At 38.2% G+C, this 23,042-nt stretch overlaps 1 protein-coding gene across 1 annotated transcript in view; it reads right to left on the bottom strand.

Moving 5' to 3' along the window:
• The window catches only part of LOC124606877, a 97,493-nt gene that overhangs the window by 24,804 nt on the left and 49,647 nt on the right, over nucleotides 1-23,042 (bottom strand). Inside the window, exon 2 of the mRNA XM_047138969.1 lies at nucleotides 7,211-7,299. Within this exon, the coding sequence (XP_046994925.1) occupies nucleotides 7,211-7,294 (84 nt within the window). The 5' untranslated portion in view covers nucleotides 7,295-7,299. The remainder of the gene's footprint in view (nucleotides 1-7,210; nucleotides 7,300-23,042) is intronic.

Raw genomic sequence — 23,042 nt, forward strand, 5'->3', positions numbered from 1 at the left:
CTGGTTCAATGTAATGGTCGAAAATAATAACAGCCTTAACCACAATGATGAAAGGTAGTACTTGCATCATGTTGTTGCATGTAGTATTTGTTGCATTTTCAAATGGTTTTGAAACATAGTCTATAACTTAACATCTAAGTACGTGGAAATTTTTGTGTTGTTACTTTTCTATTATCATGGTGGAAAAGATACGCATTAATGTCCAAAAATTTTAAACAAGGAAAGAGAAAAATGGAAAATGACCAGATCAACAGTCACTGTAGAATAGCATCAAGATTTCGCCACAAGCCTGAGTTGTGTTTTACGAGAAAAAAAGCAGTGGTTTTTGGTTCAGACGGACATAATAGTATAAAACAAAGTATCAGACCCATACCATCTTCCTTGGTTTTTAGTAAAACATACAATGTAATGTCATAACTAAGCAATAAGGACTTTTTCTTCACAAAGCGTAACTTTCAGCCGCCCTGAGATATTTCAAATGTATAGCGCAGTCTCGTCAGCACTGAATGAACCAAGGCCCTCCTGTCGATTTCGAGACAACAGGAAATTTTCGTCTTAGTCCAAGATAAAGTTGCCAAAGTGCAGTTTAGTAGCAACAGGGAAGACACCTGACCTTAACATAATGGAACCAAATGACTAGTCTTACATAACTGTCAGAAAAGTTTACATCTGCCTCAGAAGTAGCAGTGTACCAACGGCTCAGAGCAAATGTTATGAAGGCCAGATGTCTGACAGTGAGTTTTTCAAAGCGTCTCATCAGTTCACGACACTGCAAACACTGACCAGTTTATTGTGGGATCAGTAACGTTAATATTGACCATAAATGAGAGGGAGAATGTGGTCGCTGCGGATTCATATCCAGCTCCACTTCGAGGATTCTCTGTACGGAAACAAGTAAACAATACAGTCACTGGAACATCGTTAAGCGAAAAGACTTTGGAGGTGTTATGGTTCTGATGTGCAAAATAATCATGTTTCGTAGGCTTATGTAGTTTCGTAATTCCTCTGGTGGTCGGAGGTCACTTTTAACAACCAGAGGTACAGAGACGAAGTATTGCAGCTGTATTTACTGCCTCTTTCCAGTGAAATGCATTGGAGAACGAATTTCTGACAGGTGAATTGACACCTTGGATTGGTCAATCATCTCGGTAATAGATTCGCATGGAGTTTGTCTAGAATATATTTGGCACACATATAGCAGTTCGCCAGTCGTCATCAATGACTCTTCTCTTACACATTCCAGCTGTTCTTCAAGAGTGAGATCGATTGCACTAGATTTTCTAAATATCCCGTAAAGAGTGAGCCATGTAGCTTCTAAGCCTGTGAATAACTAACGGTAACCATCTGCCAGTTAGCTGTTCGATCGTGAAGGTGTTCCGGTTTTGATACCCATTCATTTATTCTAAGTTCTCTAATTTTCTATATCGTATTCAATTCAATTCAATTCAATTTATTAGCGTCCTTGTAGCACATCATCAAAATGACATAGGACTTGTTAATAAACATCACAATTTAAAATACATGTACATGAAAATTTATAATTGACTTTACTTGTCACTTAGACATTACAATTTTAATAGAACTATAAGAACATTAACACAAAAATATGCATGTAGGACAACAAAATACAAAAAAAAGCTAGTGATTCTCACATCAAAGATTATTTCCATTCTTACATTAACACTGTTTCACAATTTCATAGAAACAGCAAGTATTTAAATGTGAGCAGTTACACATATTTATTATGTCAGGGAAATATTAACTGCGCTTTTATTGTCAATGATTCATAAACTCTTCAATACTGTAAAAACTATTGATCAATAACATGTTTTTTACTTCTCTTTTAAATATGTACAGTTTTGGTATTATTTTTAGATCTTTGGGGAGAACGCTGTAAAGGATTTTGGGTTGGTATAGTACACTTTTGTGATACATAGCTCTTTTATGAATTTCTCTGTGGAAATCATTCCTATTCCTCGTTTCGTAGTTGTGAAATTCTCTGTTTAATGTAGAAAATTCCTAGTGTTCTTTTAAGAAACATATGCTTTCATATATGTATAAGAGTGGCAGTGTCATGATTTTTAATTATTTGAAAGCATGCCTACAAGAGTCTCTATATCTTATACCTTTTATTGCTCTGACTGCCTTCTTTTGCAGACTAAATGAATGTTTTGTTAGGCTGTTGTTCCCCCAAAACTAAACACCGTATCTTAATAAACTGTGCATGAATGAGAAATAAACGCATAACACTGTTTTAATATTACATGAGCTTTTAAGCATTCTAATTATATAACATGTTTGACTACTGATCGTATGCCAATATCTCGTAACTAAGCTATCCTCCTGGGAAATTTTCGAAATTCTGCTCAGGAAATATATTCTCCTTTCTAGACAATGCTTCTGATTTGAACACTAATGCAGTATATAAGATTTAGAGGTGGTGGCATTTTCACATATATCACCACAAATCCGCGAAAATCTTTGTGCTGTATCGAGTTCCAACAAAATGCCATCATCTAACAGACTTGAAAATACATATTTTTAAAATTGTGGGCATGTTGTTTACACCATAGACGTTCACATACTATCGAAACTAGTTCCAGCACAAAGACTGTAGCTGATTTTTGGCGACTAGATGTAAAAACTCTTGTAAAAGATATGGAACACAATATAAATGTATGAATTTGTTTTAAAATGAGCCCATGTGCAAACCTATACATGCAAAATAAATCTTGGTTTTTATTAAGTTATGACTGGTCAAAGCATTTATCTTCTACATTATGGTTCTGAATAATTGCAAAGTTGTGAATCCACGAACTGTAAAATATTATTCTGCTTCCAGTTTCAAGCTCAAAGAGCTCTTTGCTGTATCCTTTATAATGCATTAAACAGAAAATTTCGAAATTAAATATTTTTCATACTCATTGTTAATATCTTAAATTTGCTGAAGGCAGCTATTTACATTTGGCTCCAGTATCTGCGGTGCTTGCAGCCAATATTAAAAATGTAGGAAATGGCAATGAAACTGTTAAGTGGTGTAGAAGAAATAATATATCTTCCTTGCACTTCGAGATACAGGATGGAGTTCTACAGAGGAGGCAATAGCTACAATAGCTATTTGTAACGAATGTGTTAAACTGAATTTATACTTTCGGATCTTGCCAATTATAATTTTAATTTTTCAATTTCTCATGTTTTATATGTTTGCTTACTAGCAAGCAGTTTTTGCTTGATGATCTCTGCCCATTTGTCGATATCGACGGAGTAGTCACTCCTGCTTTAGCTGCAATGTTATACCTTAACGACACTATACGGGGTTAATGGTGGCTCGACTATTAAAAATTAAACGCAGTCAGTGCTGAGAGCGTAGCTTTATTTTTCTTAAAAAAAAGAAAACAAAAGAAAAAACGAAAAGTAGGAACAAAGAAGCTATCCCGTTCGATTCCGTTTTTGTCTGTGGCATGGTGTGGCTGGTAAGGGTGAAGTGTGTGTCGTCTGATATACAGTGAGGCAGAAAGGGCTGTTGGTGATTACGACCTGGATTTGTATGTGAAAACTTATGAGAACTGCGATCTGCGTTTCTCTATGCATGAGTGGTGGCAAATGAGGTAATATTTACTGCAAATGTGCTACTGATGTAATGTGCTCACGTCTGTACTGAGCCGCTGCAAGTAATTTGGTGGCATAAGCAAATTCGTTTAGTGTGGGGCAGAATTCCTTTTCTCTACTCGGCGCATTTGATTTGTAACCGATTAGTGTAAATCCGTTCATTCATCTATTGATTCTTCGCATTTTCGTTGCATTCCTGAATATTTTGTGAGCGAAATCTTAGTCTTGCTGGGGTATAGCCAACATGTGTTCTTGTAACATCAATTACGTTCTTTCGTGTAAGACGACTACCTTTGGCTCCAACAATAATCAAGTGATACAAACGATTTCTATTGTTATTCCAAGACTGCCCATCATAAATCGAGGGTAAATATACGACGGTTATTTTCAAGGAGCCATGTTGCCATGGTCTTAAATTATTCAGTAATGTTGATCATTCTGCGATCATTTGTCTTCAGCATAGCTATTTATTCAATAGGAAATTCATTTCATGTTGTGCATTCATTCAGTGAGCGTGAGATTGTTTGCAGTATTCTAATAAGATTTTAACAGGTTCTAGATGGTACATTTTCGTCGAAATCTTCAGAACAACACATATGTCATGTTCCATGCAGAATTCTTCAAATATTCAATAATTTTGCGGTTTTTGTAGGAAAGTGTTTCGAATCACAAGTAAGAGCTCAATGTACTTGTTTTGCCTGTAAGGTAAGACATATTGAAGTATTCCTAGGTGAAATAGTAGTTTTTTGTTAGAAAACTTTAACATTAATGAATTAAGCATTATCTATGTCGAGTTTAACCGTTTCTTGTAGTAAGTCTTCTCTGTGTTAAGTTATTCATGAAATGAAGTCACATGGCACTGTAATAATATAGGTAGTTTCATATGTCAAAATTCATAGAGGCAAAATGGCGTTTCAATCAGGGCATTTTTCTTTATGTTTTTCAGTGTTCTCTCAGAGTAATTTAAACCACAGGTGTATTACAATTTTTTCGAATTCCAATTATCGCTTCGGAGGCAGGATGGTGAGGCACGCTTACATCCACTCAGAGCACAGGACTATATTCCAAGAAGTTCTGAATATATACTGTATGAAAATCTCTTCAATGCTTCATCTGATGTTCCAGTCCTTTCCTTTGCTCAGGTATCTTTGTTTCTCCACTAGACAGTGCCATAAGTTACCCAAAAATCGTAACACAACATAAATATTTAAATCCACCTGATGATGGTGGTTTAAACCTTCGAAATGCGTTGTGGACATAAGTAAAAAGTGACTGGTGACAATAAACTTATTGTTTCATTCGATATCAATAACAATCACGGTAAAGTCGACCTAAAGTGTTAGCATTTAAAGTTAATCCACCCAGTCAAGCAATCAAGGCTATTTTCGATTACAAAAACACCTCAGGAAAAGTTGCAGAAATGATACAGCACGTTCACTTCAGTAGAAATTGTCACAAAACCAGCGCCATTCCAATCTATGTCATGACTGACGTCAGAACAACACAAACACTGCAAAGAAAACATTAAAAAACGCGTGAAAACTATGAGTGAAAAACAAACAGAACTTTACAGTAAAAAACAAGCGATGAGAAAACAGCACTACAGAACAGTGTTACATTTGGGAAAGTTAATTCATAGAGTAGAATATGATTCCATAACTGAAAAGGTCAGAAAGCATACCGAGTTTATTGTACAGAAAACGAGAGCCACGCACAAGAAAAAACTGGCTAACCTTATGAAAAAACAGTTACCTCCCAAATTGAACCGAGACAGATGAAAGAAACGCACTTTCTACACACCTTCTCTCAGCAGCACTGACATACTCCAACTGGTAACAGTATTTTTTGGAACTCGCCTTTACAATAAAGAATAATAGACACCAGACCGAAATTTATCAGAAGCCCTCCAAAACACATATTACTACCCTGAGCTTCTCCTGTCACTGCACAATCAATAAAACGGCAGCAGTCCACTACATGATCAACAGAGCAATGCAACTACCACTCTCTTAAATTGAAATAATAAAACAAACAAATATTGCAAATAGCTCTAACAGCTCCACAGAAGACATCCTAATACACTCGATAGTGGCAAAGAAATCTCATTAGAAAAAACAAAAGGAAAGTAATGTCTCCCATAGAGTCCCATTTCTAGGTAATGTTTGACATCAGATCGCCACTGTCTTCAAACAAAAGCCCATAACTATATCACTTACCACTGACAACAAGATTGGGGAGAATCAACCTCACAACAGCAACACAGGTAATCCACTTCATCATATAGATGTGTTCAAAATCAAATGTTTGGATTGTGAGTGTTTCTACATAGGCCAGACAGGTAGGTCGTTTGAGATTAGGCATCCTTAAATCACTCCAAACATACAAACACCAAAGAAAACAAGTTGAATAATCCATCTTAAGTGACAACTTTTACAATAGTACCACCTTTGTTTTCAACAATAGCCTACATTATTAAATTTAAAAAGTGCTCTCTCTCTCTCTCTCTCTCTCTCTCTCTCTCTCTCTCTCTCTCTCTCTCTCTCTCTCTGCCTCCATGCTTTGACTCCTATTTCTGAATCCCAGACAAAATTGTTATCTGTATGTAATTTTATCACACTTGGCGCATAACTACATATTGTATTTAAGGTATGCGACATGTCACCTGACAAAATAGACCAGTTTGAAATTCAAGCTAAATAAACTTGACAGAAAAGGATTTGAATAACCCATGAAATATTTATTCCAACGTATGTATTCAGCAAACCAAATATCTCCACAAGCCCTTAAAACGTATTGAAAAATAATGATATTATGATATTGCCTATATTCTTTGTACTTAGAGGTAATGTTTCTATTTTTCTAGATGTTCTTTGCATCTGGTAGTTTCCAGATACTATCTTTGTTTACAAAATATGACAGTTTACAAAACATGGCGGTTTACATATGATAGTTTACATCAGAGAAAGAAGCCTGTGAGCACTGGAGGTGTACTATTTTACTTGTTTATCTTCACGCTTAGACATACGTTTAGATTTTACTCGAAAACCCTCCTCAGAACCACATTCTGAAGCAGTGTTTTTGTTTCTCCACTAGACAGTGGCACAAGTTACCCCAAAGTAATAACGCAATACACCCATATGTTATACTAAAACATGCTAAATCTAACTGATGATGGAGGTTAAACCATCGAATTTAGTTGTGGGTACAAACAAACAGTGACTGCTAACAATTTTCATTCGGTATCAGTAGCAATCCCGGTAAAGCCTAACCTAAAATGTTCACAGTTGGAATTGTTTAGCTCTTTAAGTGTTCTTAGTTCATACTTGGAACATTTCATATTTGGTATATTTTCTCTGACAGGGATGTGAGAACTGATTAGATTTTACTGCTATGAAGTTGTTTTAGGGAAATCATAACAGCAAATAAAGAAGTGAAATAAGCATCACCTTCAATGGTTGTATTGGGATTTTGTGAGGCAATCCCTCCCTAAAGACACAGAAACGATATAATTATGAGTAAACGCCACGTTGCAACTAGATTGAGGGGATGAAATTATTTACCTGAAATTTACATAGTCATAACGTATGTAATAGCCAGATACCTGTTGAATGTCAGTGGAAGATATTTCTTGCTGCAAGCAAACTGGTACCAGCACAACACTGTAGATGAGAAACAGGAAACGCATGGCTTCTGAAACGAAAAAAATACTCGACATAAAATAAATAATAGCTTTGATGATTTGCTCAAAGAAAACTGATAGACATAACTGATATTCATAAATGCTAACATTACATACTAGCAGACAAACCCGGCGTTGCATAGATGTTAATTTTGCCAATTTACAATCAGAAATAAAAAAAAGTGAACAATGTAGTGTAATATGGCAAAAATTCATTTACACGTATTTGTGAACGCACATTTGAAATTATTACCTATTCTCGGTGTGAACCGACCGCAGACAGTTCAAGTACGCTGGGCGCAGCTGCTTTGCGTGTGTACAACGCGACTTTGTAAACGTCTCTATGACAATGCCTCTTTCGTAGCTCTATAGATGGCTATTGTTTTCACCTACAGCCATTTGGACATCGCAATTGAAATCTGTCAAAAGCGCTGCCGGATGTCAGGGATTTCCTTAAGCTGACTTGACTGTAGGAATGTCTCAGTAGTTAAGACTGTACGTTATAGAACATCGCTCATGATGCGGCAGTTTTTCACTCATCTGTGTTTAAGGGGAGACGGAGGTGCCTATGCTGCCCATGTTAAAACCACTAAGTTTGAGGAACATTTGTGAATAAACTACCAAATAGAAAAATTTGAATTTTTTTTTACATATAGAGTGATTTAGTATTGCAATTATGACAGATGGATTTTGGAGTATCTTTTCTAGTTTCCTTCCAATTATTTTTTTTTAATGACCTAAATTTTTTTACAAATAATTGCTTTATAATTAAACTAAAATGAAACTACTGAACATATTGCCAAATGGCTGTGTTTCAATGTAAGTTTGACCACTAGGAGTGCTGTATAAAAATTTCATCTTTCTAGCTTGAGTGAATTTTGAGAAAATGTTCCTTATATTCGAAAAATTCTAATTTACGGGAAATGGCTATCAAAGTTTCTCAATACATTCCTGCACTATAGGATGGATTATCAGGGTCTTCTTCTTCATCCTCCAAAAGCTTCGTCTTCTGTCTTCTTTTCTGGCCTGTTGTTCCATCATACTTCATATGCCTTTCTCTTCTTTCTGCTCCTCTTATCCTTTCTCTGTCAATATTTCTTAGTGCTCGTACAGTGTTCACCCCAGCTGTAAATCCTAATGCCTTCAGAGCTTCACACTTTACACTGTTCCCTTGGTTGTAGGTTGCTATTGCCTCATAAATGCTAAAGTGCAGTGTTTTTATGCTTACAAAAACCCTTTTAGGAATCACTTTCCAAATCAAATAGTTTACACTCTCATTATGATTCTGTGTCTTTCCCTGTAGACATTTGTGTAACAATTCTGGCTGTGCTAAGTCATGAAAAATTGGTTTTATTGCATTTGTCACAGCTGCTGACAAACCATGTTTGTGATCATAGTCCTTTTTTGCATTATATTTGCACCAGGAATCTTTTGGGCACATGCTGTGTTGAGGCTATTCATTGGAAGAGGCAGTATGAAGGAACAATGCCCACACTGCTTTTCGCATGTCACTAACATTACTAGTATTTTGCCTTATAGCATACCCATAGTATCTCTGTAGACGTTCAATCGCCTCATCAGTAAGCCTGCCTCTCCCTCCTATTGTCTTTCCATCACTGAGCTTACTTGAACCCAAAGTTTGTTTGAGCCTTCGAAGCCGTGCACCCATACGCTTTTGCACATGCCCAATGCATTCCAACTTTTCAACTACAAATTCATTTCCATATGGTTTCAGTTCCCCTATAGTCTTGAAACCATTGGAGTCACCATCCCCAAGGTGCTATTTCTACCTAATGTTATATCTGGGAACTGAGCGTTCAAAAATTTGTTTCACTCCATCCACTTCCATTGCTCCACTTGATCCACTAAAATTTCCCTCACAGGTTCCACTGTGCTCTCCTTTGATTTTATTTTTGCACCTACAATGTTTTGATAATATTGCAACATCTATCACTTTTGCACTATCACCAAAAGTAGCAGTTACAACCCCATTCAGGGATTTATGACCCCTCTTTTGCCAGGAACCATCTAATGCCACTACCAAATCCCTAGAACCACCGTTCATTTCTACAGATTCCTCCACTGCTTCCTTCATGGTTTTCAAAGCCACATCTTCAACAGAGTACCCAAATTTGCTTGGAGGCGATGGCAAGTTCATAATACCACAAAACAGTTTACCAGCAGCAGTCCCTTTTCCAATGGATCGAAGACCATACACAAGTCGAACATTCACATCAAACACTCTAGATCGTCCATTTTCACCAAAGAGACTGGCATGTGAATTGTAGAAAGTCACTTGATGCTAGCAACGTGCACAGATTATCTTCATCTCACAAGCTAAACCAAATTGCTTTGTTATCTCTAGTCCCACTCCTACACTTGAACACATTTTGCACAGAACACTTTCTTTCAGCACAGAAGATAATAATCCAATATTCAGTACTTCGTTAATATCATCACTGTCACTAACATATTCACAAAATCTGTCACTTCCAACAGTCAGGTTCTTGCTAGAAGATGTCACAGGGCTATGGCCAGGCATTTGTTGCTTAGCACAAGAACGCACTGTTTCAGTAACTGTGGTATCGCAACTTGGTATTAGTGTCAATTTTCTTTTCCCTACGTTCTTCCTCTTCTTACATACACGGTTACTAAAACGTGGCATCGTAACCAGAACAACGCTTTACACAAGAAATATAATACTACCAACAACAGGCGCAATACTGAACTAATTCGAAACGGTAAACAGCAAAGAAACGATGTTCCGCGCTCTTAGCGCTTCATTTGTCACAGAAAACAATGTAGCCAACCCCTGCACACTCGCTGCATGCGTAACATAAGGTGCTGTATGCGAAACAGGCCGAGAAAATCCCAAGCAGTTCGCCAGGAAGTCACGAGAGGGTGTTAGATGCATTCAGCGGCCGCCCATTTCCTCTGCAGGCGTGGGGGAAAATGGCAATAACTCCACTTCTAGGGCGAGTAGAACAATAATTCAAAGTTTACATTAAAGAGGAATGTTCCAATTAATTTTCGGTAGCAAAAAAAAAAAATTGTAATTTTTTGGATTTGACCACCTCCAGCTCCCCTTAAGACGTCATATCTTCTGAACTATGTGCGGTACCATGATATAATTTTGTAGGTACATTCGGTGGGACATGTAGATACCAACTGGTGATTGTAGAGTTAGTAGCGCAAAAGTAATAAATTTAAATGTCATGCATAATTCGGTAGTTTTCACGGATCTCATTGTTTAAGACGTCTTATCTCTTGAGGTATGACAGGTAGGTGGTTCTTAGCCCACATCGATTGTTACTCGACATTAAGGGATATGTATACCAAGTTTCGTCGGAATGGGTCTTGTGGTTTAGTAGGAGATATGAAACATATACACATGGGCACATAGCCATACATACAAACTTTTTTTATAGTATGTGTATATTTGTAAATGTCGACTAGATTTTCCTAAACAGTGTGACTCATCAGCTCGTCATCAGCGTCGGATATTATCCTGCATTCTGTCGGGTCCAGCAAGCGCAAACATACATCTACGTGTTATTGCAGTCTTAAGCGTATACCAGCATCCTGTAATGTGCGACCGCCAAGTAGCAACGTTGCAATACTTAGTGCTCGACATGACCAAACTTCCAGTTCACTGCTGCATCAAAAATGATGTGTTCCTCGTTCGCCTGCATAAACATCCATGTTACATAGAATATGAATATCATCTCAAGATATCCAATATCATGACGTGGTCTCGTTTACTGCGGAGGGGTTAGCTAGCCATATGAAGTAGCTTTTCCCGCAGCTTTGTGGTTGCATCTGATTGGCGTCATGATCACCGATAGCCTCAGATTCAATTTTTGCAAGCTTTCATGCTAGAATGCGAGTTTAACAACGTCCTTACAGAAGGCAAATTGATTGGCCACAGATGTTGGCAGCACCAAACCCTTTACCAGCCTCTCTGCTGAGTTTCGTCTAGATGTCAGTGGCACAGGTTGCCGAGGTGGATGATACACGCACTATTCATAATTATGGTCCTTTTTTTATGTACGAAGGAAGTTTTGAATGGTATCCACTAAGCTCTAAGTTCTGTCAGTCCAGTTGAGGTCTTGTCAGACCAGTTGAGTAACTGGTGACACATTATCGTAGTGCATCATACAAATAATCTGTTTCCTAGTCTTTGATGATGCACATGGTCAGATGTCCTACCATGGTCGGCGCTTTTATTATAACACTATTATTTTATGGTTCATCCACACTTTTTTTTTAATAAATTTTAGCTTTAAAATTTTCGTATATTGGCACTAAATTTTCTGTATATGTAAAGTAAAGTGTACTATATTGGAGGTTGAAGTACTTTGCATTGTAATGTATGTAAAGTAATACGTGAATTGTTTATTATGTTAAATTATTTTCTGATGACATTCTGTATTTAAAAATATTTGTGTGTATACACTGTTCATGTTGATGTAAATTTGACAGTTGTAAGAAATGGTCACGCTTGGGAACAATGTAAGAAATGGGTGTTACGTAAAAGCCAGTGTGCTTTTGTTTGAAAGTGGCTCTGGGGAGTGGGAAAGGTGGTAAGGGCGAATTGGTGCGGTACCTAGAGCAAGCGCGGGAAGTAAGACACACAGTCTGTAGCCAGGAATGATTGAGGCAACACCCTTATGGAGCAGGAGAAGGTTTGCCCGAAAATTTGCACAAAAATGCCTCGGATGAAGACTGCAAACCGCTTACGGTATAGCTGCGAGTTGTTGTGTTACTGTATGTAAAACTGAACGACGCCAAGAAGAGAAATTGAGCCCATTCAGCAAGATACTTGCAGAGTAGTAGGTAGTATAGCCTCTATAACTGTCCGCCACACCCAAGCCTATAGCCAACATATAAGATTTTTTTTTGGTATTCTACTTTTTTACAGCTTGAACTATTAATTTAAACTGTGTTTCATATTTCAGTAATCATTCTTGAACTTTAAAGAACCTGGTTCACCATATTATTTCATCCTAACCATACATCTATATAGTGGTCCTTCCTGGTGTTTGATTGATCCGAGTATCCTTTTTTACAGACTTATGAAGTGCCAACTTAATATGAAGAGGCACCATTTACATTGTTTTTGTGTAAATAATGAGAGTAATAGCTTTTGAAAGTAAATTCCAGTAAGAGAAAGGTTTTCTTGAAGTGAATGTTCAGTATAAAAAGTGTATGCTTTAGTATCTAAGTATTTTAGTATTTAAGTTGGTTGGTTATGGTAGGCGATTTGCTAAAGGGCCCTTTTTTAGCTTCCTTGAAGTTATCTACTGGTCTTCTCTCTTAAAAGCGTTAAGGGTTTAATAGTCAAAAAGAAATTCTAGTGTCTGCACCAATATAGTTTAGGTGGAGTGATATTTATCTGAAGAAGCAAGTTAAACAGTGACAAGAAAGTAGATAAAATTCATACTTCTGCTTTTCAAATACTTCACTGTTTCGTTGCCTGGCCTGGCTGTCGACCGTTAGAACACATTTTAAGCCAGTAAATGATCTTGGAACTGAGTTGTCCCACTTCAGTATAATACTGTTCATACTGCGTTTCTTTCTAATCGTTGGGTAACGTCTTAGGAAATGAACTGAATAGTATGATTAACTTTGTGTCAGTATTCAGCTTTTACAATGTTTCGCGTTTTCCAACTCGCGACTGCTTATGCTAACACATTCTGTGCCATCAGTCGATGTCTGAAATGAACTCAGTCTTTTCTTAGTCGGGATGCGACGTTCTTTGGATAGCAGTGTCTCGTTCAATAGACGGTCACTGCGACCTCTCACTGTAAGACATGGTCTGCGTTCGAATGTCATTAGCGGTGGATTTGTACCAGCTGGAATTGCCTGTAGTTGTTTGTAATATGTGAAGTATCTGTCTGTTCATGATCTTTGTGTACTGTAAGCATATCTCGTTTTCCTGGCAGCAGTTTAAGCTGTCGTCTTAGGTTCCTACCTAACTATACGATCGGAAATAGCAACAAATTCGGAAAGAGGCAGCCAAATATCTATTTCATTCTTCGTTTTATAATCAGACGTTACAAAATCCAAGAAACTCTAAAATCAATTAGATGACAAAAATTAATATAGAGGCACGCAAACTTACTTCCTTCAACTCCGTAGTCCACAACCTTATCCACTATGCTATGCTGAAGAGAAAAGATTTTCGCCTTTTTTGTCGGTTATCACAGTATTTCCTGAAGACCTATATCGTTGATGGGTCATTAACTGACATTTAGTAATAAGGATGATTAGTTTGTAATAAATCTTCAGTGATCTGTTGCCTTGAAATAGCGTACGGTAGGTTACAAGACAGGTAAATACGGCAAAGTCAATATGGCGTCCGAGCATTCGGGTAACACACTATTGTGATGTCACTTTTCGAGTGAATAATACTCACTGGCCCTAAACGGAGTTGCTGTAATTCTGGCGTTAACTATAATGGACAAACGACTCTGGCCGCAAGAAAGAGTCCACTGTATCTAGAGCGAGAGGATGGCTGGCGGTTGCTGCTTGGGTCTGAACGTACAGCTTTGTGCTGAAACTTTCGTTGTGGACAAAACTGATGTGAAAACATGCCACGCCATTTTATTCATGCATTTTTTTCGTTAAGAGCTACGAATTATGAGGTAATGCAAAGCACAGCGCAGCTTAGTGTATTAAGTCGGTACAACGAATTCAGGGCTATACTGTGCCGTTACGAGTGATAGATGTATTATGTGATATCAAATGTCAATTTACATGGGTCAGAAATCGATTTATCTACAGTACATCAGAATCAGGGACGAACTAAATAATTTCCTCATTCACTGAGCGATTAATATTTTCTTAGAGATTTTGAATAATTTGTGGGTAAATTTTTTGCTATGCTGTGGTACAGAATGCCACGTGGTTCAAGCGTAAATAACTGCGTTCTTCCATATATTGTGAGCTGTGTTTTGAGTCGAAATAATCAGTAATTTGAACATGCTATCTTTGAATTTATTTACGTTCCTTGTCGCTATTAAACTGAGAGTTGGAATTTAACAGTTCTATTTAGCGTGCTATTTGCTTATGTACTTTGCAAACTAACTGCGATAGAGACTCTACCACGATATTTGCCTTAACCAAACATGTTTATTGATTACGAACTGCTTGCACAGACAGGACTCATTCATTCAAAAATGGTTCAAATGGCTCTAAGCACTATGGGACTTAACATATGAGGTCATCAGTCACCTATAACTTAGAACTACTTAACCCTAACCAACCTAAGGACATCACACACATCCATGCCCGAGGCAGGATTCGAACCTGCGAACGTAGCAGTCGCGTGGTTCCGGACTGAAGGGCCTAGAACCGCTTGGCCACCAAGACTCATTTATTCAGAAAAACAATAAGTCTTAGCGTGTGTGCATGAATTTGAGGTGTTTTTGAAGGTGAGTAGCGTCTAGATCTTCGTAGAAGCCTGCGATATCTCAGGATCCATCCAGTGGCATTTAATAATTTAACCAGGTAATATCATTCAAATTATCTATAAGATGGGCCATTTACACATTTCGTAATACAGGAAATCAGCACTATGATAGGAAACTTGATCATTAGAGTTCTTTAAACTGTACATTCATGCGGACAGATCAATCCGTTGCCCTAAGTGAGTGTTCCCCTCGTTAACTTGCTCTTAAAATACAGCCAGGTAGGTTTAATAAAATGTCATGGACCAATAACTTTCATGTTATAAGAGGAAATTTCAGAGAGCGAAATTCTGTGTCGAAATTTTTACATGTATTCAGAATTTAACAATAACAGAGAATCTTAGATACCCTCAGTTACTGAAATGATTTTTTTTTAAATTCGTTTATTTATTTATTTATTTATTGTTCCGTGGGACCACATTTAGGAGAAGTCTCCATGGTCATGGAACGAGTCAATACATGAAATTATAACACGATTGTAGAAACACATAAAATGAAACAAGTCATTAGTTTAAATAAAGAAAATCAAGAATGTAACACTGGAATTTGCTTAATTTTTTATCTCTTCCAGGAGCTCCTCGACAGAATAGAAGGAGTGAGCCATGAGGAAACTCTTCAGTTTAGACTTAAAAGTGTTTGGGCTACTGCTAAGATTTTTGAGTTCTTGTGGTAGCTTATTGAAAATGGATGCAGCAGAATACTGCACTCCTTTCTGCACAAGAGTCAAGGAAGTGCATTCCACATGCAGATTTGATTTCTGCCTAGTATTAACTGAGTGAAAGCTGCTAACTCTTGGGAATAAGCTAATATTGCTAACAACAAACGACATTAAAGAAAATACATACTGTGAGGGCAATGTCAAAATTCCCAGACTATTGAATAGGGGTCGACAAGAGGTTTTCGAACTTACACCATACATAGCTCGAACAGCCCGTTTTTGAGCCAAAAATACCCTTTTTGAATCAGAAGAATTACCCCAAAAAATAATACCGTATGACATAAGCGTATGAAAATATGCGAAGTATACTACTTTTCGTGTTGAAATGTCACTTATTTCAGATACTGTTCTAATGGTAAATAAAGCGGCATTTAGTTTCTGAACAAGATCCTGAACATGGGCTTTCCACAACAGCTTACTATCTATCCGTACGCCTAGGAACTTGAACTGTTCCGTCTCGCTTATAACATGCCCATTCTGTCTGATTAAAATGTCAGTTCTTGTTGAATTGTGGGTTAGAAACTGTAAAAACTGAGTCTTACTGTGATTTAGCATCAAATTATTTTCCACAAGCCACGAACTTACTTCATGAACTACATTATTTGATAATGTTTCAATATTACACACAAGATCCTTCACTACCAAGGTGGTGTCATCAGCAAACAGAAATATTTTTGAATCACCTGTAATACTAGAAGGCATATCATTTACATAAATAAGGAACAGCAGTGGCCCCAGCACCGACCCTTGGGGAACGCCCCATTTAACAGTGCCCCATTGGGACTGAACATCATTACCACTCTCAATATTGCGGAGGATTACCTTCTGCTTTCTGTTCTTAAAGTAGGAGGCGAACCAATTGTAAGCTACTCCCCTTACTCCATAATGTTCCAACTTCTGCAGTAATATTTTGTGGTCAACACAGTCAAAAGCCTTCGTTAAATCAAAGAAAACACCTAACGTTCTCAACCTTTTATTTAATCCGTCCAAAACCTCACAGAGAAAAGAGAATATAGCATTTTCAGTTGTTAAGCCATTTCTAAAACCAAACTGTACATTTGACAGCAAATTATGTGAATTTAAATGCTGCAGTAACCTTGTATATACAAGCCTCTCGATAACTTTAGCAAACACCGATGGCATAGAAATAGGTCTATAATTGTCAACATTATCCCTGTCTCCCTTTTTATAAAGTGGCTTCACTACCGAGTACTTTAATCGGTCAGGAAACCGACCACTGCTAAAGGAAAAGTTACAGATATGGCTAAGTACTGAGCTAATATACGTGGAACAATACTTCAGTATTCTGCTAGATACCCCGTCATATCCATGAGAGTTCTTGGTCTTTAGTGATTTAATTATTAACTCAATCTCCCTCTTGTCAGTATCATGGAGGAGCATTTCAGGTAACAGTCTCGGAACACTTTTTTCTAAGAGCGCTATATGATTCCCTGTTGGGACTAGGTTTCTATTTAGTTCACCTGCTATATTCAGAAAGTGATTATTAAGTACTGTACATATATGCGACTTATCAGCAACACGGACATCCCCACTACGCACTGATTCTATATCCTCGACCTGTCTCTGCAGACCAGCCACTTCCTTTACGACTGACCATATGGTTTTAATTTTATCCTGAGACTTAGCTATTCTATCTGCATACCACATACTTTTTGCCTTCCTAATAACTTTTTTAAGCACCTTACAATACTGTTTGTAATGGGCTGCTGCATTTAGATTTTGACTGTTTCTAACGTTTTGATATAATTGCCACTTTGTTCTACAAGATATTCTTATCCCTTTAGTCAGCCACCCAGGCTGCCTGTTTGTGCTAGTACCCTGTTTTAAACGTTCTAACGGAAAGCAACTTTCAAAGAGCACGAGAAAAGTCTTGAGGAAAGCATTATATTTATCGTCTACTGTATCAGCACTATAAACATCTTGCCAATCTTGTTCCTTGATAAGGTTTACAAAAGTCTGTACAGCAACTGGATCAGCTTTCCTAAAAAGTTGGTAACTATATTTAACATGTGTTGAAGCACAAAAATCTTTTAGACTTAAAATTTGTGCATCATGATCTGAAAGGCCATTCACCTTTTTGCTAACAGAATGCCCTTCTAATAATGACGAATGAACAAAAATATTGTCTATGGTTGTTCTACTGTTCCCTTGCACTCTCGTTGGAAAGAATACGGTTTGCATAAGATTATATGAATTAAGGAGGTCTACCAGCATCCTTTTCCTTGCACAATCACTTATTCTTCTTTCTGTTCAAATTATTTACATGTTTATGTGTGCTAATATCGAAGGCGTCATGCATGTAGAACAATTTACAGCAATTATAATTAGAGTCTTATGTAGGACCGTGATCGGTGTTACACATAGATGGTAAAAGATAGCGCTTTAGTTCTTTCACAACCCAGCAAAAATAACATTTGTCCTTCATGCAATGTCCGTAAGTTTATTTTGAATTCTCGACTGAAGTACACAAGAAGAGATCTGAGTTCTGCTTACTCGACGCATTTATCAAAGGTGTTTGCCAAACGTAAACTCATCGACAAAAATGAAGAGTGGATACTGCAGGACTTTGATCAGAAGCACCGTAGCAAGCTTTGCAGAAACTGGAAAAAAGAGAAAGTTGTACAGGTATTGGACCGGTCCTCACAGTCGCCTGACACCAATCCTATTGAGAATGTATGGTCTTACACCAAAAATAAGTTGCAGGGAGAATATATCTACACTCAGAAACATCTGTCAACGCAGATTCGACGCATGTGGAGATCTCTTCTACGTGAATACGCGGAAAAATTTGTTTCAAGCATGCCTCGGAGATGCCAAGCAGTTACACTAGCCAACTGTGAAAATATAACTGGGATGAAATAAATGTTTGTACAGTACATTGACCACGCGGCCAACGAAACGACGATGAAAAACTAGAATTAGCTCTCGTTTCAACATTAAAATGGGGTGTATTTAATTCTAATTGTATTTTATTAGCATTCATTTTCATTCCCTTTCCATATAAGCTTAGAAATTCTGCTGAAAGTGGACAGAATGATGAAAATTCAGGCAGAAACAACTGAGTGTATTTTGTCACTTTTCTTAGCCCGGTTTTGTAGCAACAAGGGGAGGGGGAGAGGAAGGGAGGAGTGGAGCATGTCTCATTTAACCGTAGTTCCAGTCTGTTACAAAATGTATTCTGTTCATGTCTGAAGAACGTGTTAATCTAGTGTAATTAGTTTGTGTGGTCAATGTAATTACTCGCAAATCCGTGAACAGTGCTGACAATTTTTGTTATATTTTCGGAAAGGCTACATTGAAATGGCAAAGGAGGCCAATAGCGCCATATATTAGGAACGCGTGTACAGACTGTACTTTGGCTGTGAAATCGGGGACCAGCATAATCCCTGGGCTCCTCACGTATGTTGTGTATCTTGTGTCTCGAGTCTTCATTCGTGGTTGATTCGTAAAAGATCTGCCATTATCTAGCGAGAAACACCAAACAACGTGAATGATTGTAACTTTTGTATGACATATCCATTAAAACATGGTACTTCCACTAAGAAAAGTCTTCTTTTACCAACCATAAAATACCGTCGGTCATGCGACCACTGCCTCATGGAAACAGATGCCTGTTGCTGTCCATCCTGCTTGTGATAGTAATGAGAGCGATAGTCAAAGTAGTGCTGCACCAACACCTTCACAACCCAGTTCTTCGAAAGATCCTGGTTTTGTGTGTAACGATGAGTATACAGATTCACAAAATAATATATGTGAACTTAATGACCCAGTGAGAGATCTGCATCAGCCGAAAGGTAAAGCTGAACTGGTGGTGTCAACACTACAACAGTCGGATTGATAAGACGGGGAGAACTGACAAATAACATTGAAAAAATTCGAAGAAGAGAGCTATTTTTGTATTATCGCGAAATAAGGGAGATAATGCCATGGCACGATACGTGAATTGGGGTTGCGATAGTTAAAATCAAATGCGATTTTCGTTGCGGCAGAATCTTCTCGTGAAATTTCAAATGCCGTAACTGCTATATGCCATGCCTTCCACTTCTCGAAAGAAAAGAAATAGGTATTTTTTAGTGATGTTCGGGGACCAGTGGCAACTGTGGGCATTGAGTGTAAAAGTGACCAGTGGAGATTCTTCATCGACTCCTCCAAAGTAAGTGTCAAGTGCGTGCTAGTTGTGATGGCAACGAGTTACCACGATTCCGATTGGCTACGCACCTTACATGAAAGAAACATATGATAACACGAAACAGTTGTTATTGCGATTTAAGTATGGCCAGTTTAAATGTCAGATTTCCGGGGATCTGAAACTTATAGTCACATTACTTGTGCTGCAACACGGCTACACCAAATTCTGTTGCATCCCCCGTGCGTCTGTGATAGCCGCGCCAAAGCAGTTCATTATAAAAAGAAAGACTGCGCAAGCGTCAGTCACATGTACCAAGATAATGTTCAGTGCGAAGCACTTGTCGAATCCAACAATGTAATTGTAATCGCTCTTGATAAAAATTGATGTAGTGCAAGATTTGGTGACATGTTTCGTAGCTGTATGAGAAGGTGACAGTGACGCTACCATGATACAGGGCGATTTCACAACTACGGTACTGAATTGGAGGTCACAAGTCTTCGTGGCCATGTCTTTCATTGAACAACACGTAGCAACAATGATACTGTAAGTGCCAGATGGTAAAATACAAGGCTTTCGGCTAGCGAACAGCTTGCGAGCGACAGGGTAAAGTTCTTGTCCTTTCAGTCGGACCTCCTGAACAGCCAACTCATAGAGATACACAGGGCACTCACGAGCTGAGGCTGTACGATCGCCATTACAATTGACACAGTGGGGAGAAGGAGACGGGCAATGGCATGAGCATCTCTACAAAAAATAACACATTCAGCCATGTTTTGGCAGGACACGTGAGAGTGATTATAACAACGCTGGTGGAAATGCATCGGGTTTTTAATATACTATCAGACCGCGGTGACTTCATAGGCTGCCATCTTAGATGAAAGCACTACTGGATCAAATGTGTGAAAAAGAGAATGAGTAGGCTCTAAGTTTGCATCAACATCAACCAACTGAGTGTAAATGACACCACATGAAGAATCCACCTAATGATAGGCCTCGAGACGGATATAAGTGGAGCAGTGAAGCTGTAAGCCTTTGTTGAGGTTGAGAATCACAGTTGGCCTCCAGAAGCAAAGTCTCATTACATAAGGTCTTCACAGGGCTGCCAATTGCATCAACACATTTCTGAATGGTAAACTGATTAGCTGCAGCAAAGGATTGACCTCCTTCGGTACATGACATGACGAGATTCCGTGGTGCAGCTGGGAGAGTCGTTGAATCTTTAGATTCATACCACTTGCACTCGTTAGAGTAGACTGAGATTAATATGAGTGGCTTATTCCAAAAAAATCCCTCGTGAAATTTCAATCACCAGTTTTCTCCTACGATTGCAAAACTATTCTGTTGGCGCCCATCTACATCAGGAGATATAATCATGATGAAATATGAGAAATCAGAGGTCGCACAGAAAGTTTAAGTGCTCGTTTTTCCCACACGGTATTCGAGAGTGGAATGCTAGAGAAATTGTTACAAGGTGGTTCGATGAACTCTCTGCCAGGCATTTGATTATGAAATGCGGAGTAATCACGTAGATGCAGAATTAGACTTCTCTAAGGCTCCCGTAAGCATAGGAGTCGGTATCCCGTAAACAGGAAGTTATTGCTGGTTTACAGGGTTTCTTTCCGTTTCAGAAATCTAATTAACTATCATTGTAAAACCATTAACAGCAGTTGTACGTAGTTTTGCCCCAAGAGAGTGGTTCGTTTTCAGTAGAAGCCTGATATCCGTCCATACCACAAAGGAATCACCAGGAAACGCGGCCCCATTGATGTGGTGTGCCATTGCGGTATGGATCCAGTTGCACACAAAGCGTGGAATTGCATGTGCATACTGCAGTTCTGTTTCACCAAAAGGTGCTACCGTCCTATTATCGTCAGTGATTTAATAAGCAGGTATGTCCATCAAGGAAGGCAATAGTTTCTATGGCTTGTTAGTGTTAGAACTGTGGTTTTTAATGTGCTCCAGATGTCAGTGTCAACCATGGCCGAGATCATTTCATTGACACTTAGGTAAGTATAGTCATACGTACCTACTAGAACATTCAGAGCTGGTGCTCAGGGTCATTAAGCGGATGCATTTGGATACTAGTACAGTTGGTAAATAATACTTCATGAAGGTATTCGGGGACAGTTTTGGTATAGGTGATCGAGGAATCCTGTTTTCATTTGTGGCCCATCATGACTTGTTTTCCTGTGCCATCGCAGAGTAGCCCTTACACCCAACGAACTCAGTTATCTGTTTTGTTGTTATTGTGGTCTTCAGTCCTGAGACTGGTTTGATGCAGCTCTCCATGCTACTCTATCCTGTGCAAGCTTCTTCATCTCCCAGTACCTACTGCAACCTACATCCTTCTGAATCTGCTTAGTGTATTCATCTCTTGGTCTCCCCCTACGATTTATAACCTCCACGCTGCCCTCCAATACTAAATTGGTGATCCCTTGATGCCTCAGAACATGTCCTACCAACCGATCCCTTCTTCTGGTCAAGTTGTGCCACTAACTTCTTTTCTCCCTAATCCTATTCAATTATTCCTCATTAATTATGTGATCTACCCATCTAATCTTCAGCATTCTTCTGTAGCACCACATTTCGAAACCTTCTATTCTCTTCTTGTCCAAATTATTTACCGTCCATGTTTCACTTCCATACATGGCTACACTCCATACAAATACTTTCAGAAATGACTTCCTGACACTTAAATCTATACTCGATGTTAACAAATTTCTCTTCTTCAGAAACGCTTTCCTTGCCATTGCCAGTCTACATTTTATGTCCTCTCTACTTCGACCATCATCAGTTATTTTGCTCCCCAAATAGCAAAACTCCTTTACTACTTTAAGTGTCTCATTTCCTAACCTAATTACCTCAGCATCACCTGACTTAATTCGACTTATCTGTTTTATGTCTTCCAATTTCTGTCTTGCCCTATAGTTTTTGCCCTTTACGAATCCATATAATACATCGTACTTTGTCCTATGTCTTAATAATGGCTTTACTTATTGTTAGAATTTCCACATATTTCCTTCCTTGACGATTCAGAGCATGAGCTCATTTGTTATCTCATTTGTCCATTTATTTTACAGTACTTTTCTGTATCACCATATCTCCAGTACTTTAGTTCCCTTTTTCCAGTTTTCCCATACACTATGAATCATTACCGTACAATATAATGTGCTCCAGACGTATTTTCTCAGAAATTTCTTCTTGAAATTAAGATACATTTTTGACCTAGTATACATCTATTAACAAGTAATGCGCTCTTTTCCTGTGCTAGCTTGCATCCTATATTCACCTCGTTTCGTCCCTCACGCATTAGTCTACTTCCAAGTTAGAAAAATTATTCGTATCAACTACTGCGTGGTTCACAATTTTTATGTGAAGAATATCGTTAATAGAGCATCGTTAATGTCTTTCGTC

The sequence above is a fragment of the Schistocerca americana genome, chromosome 3, assembly GCF_021461395.2.
Source record: "Schistocerca americana isolate TAMUIC-IGC-003095 chromosome 3, iqSchAmer2.1, whole genome shotgun sequence".
Lineage (NCBI taxonomy): Eukaryota > Metazoa > Arthropoda > Insecta > Orthoptera > Acrididae > Schistocerca > Schistocerca americana.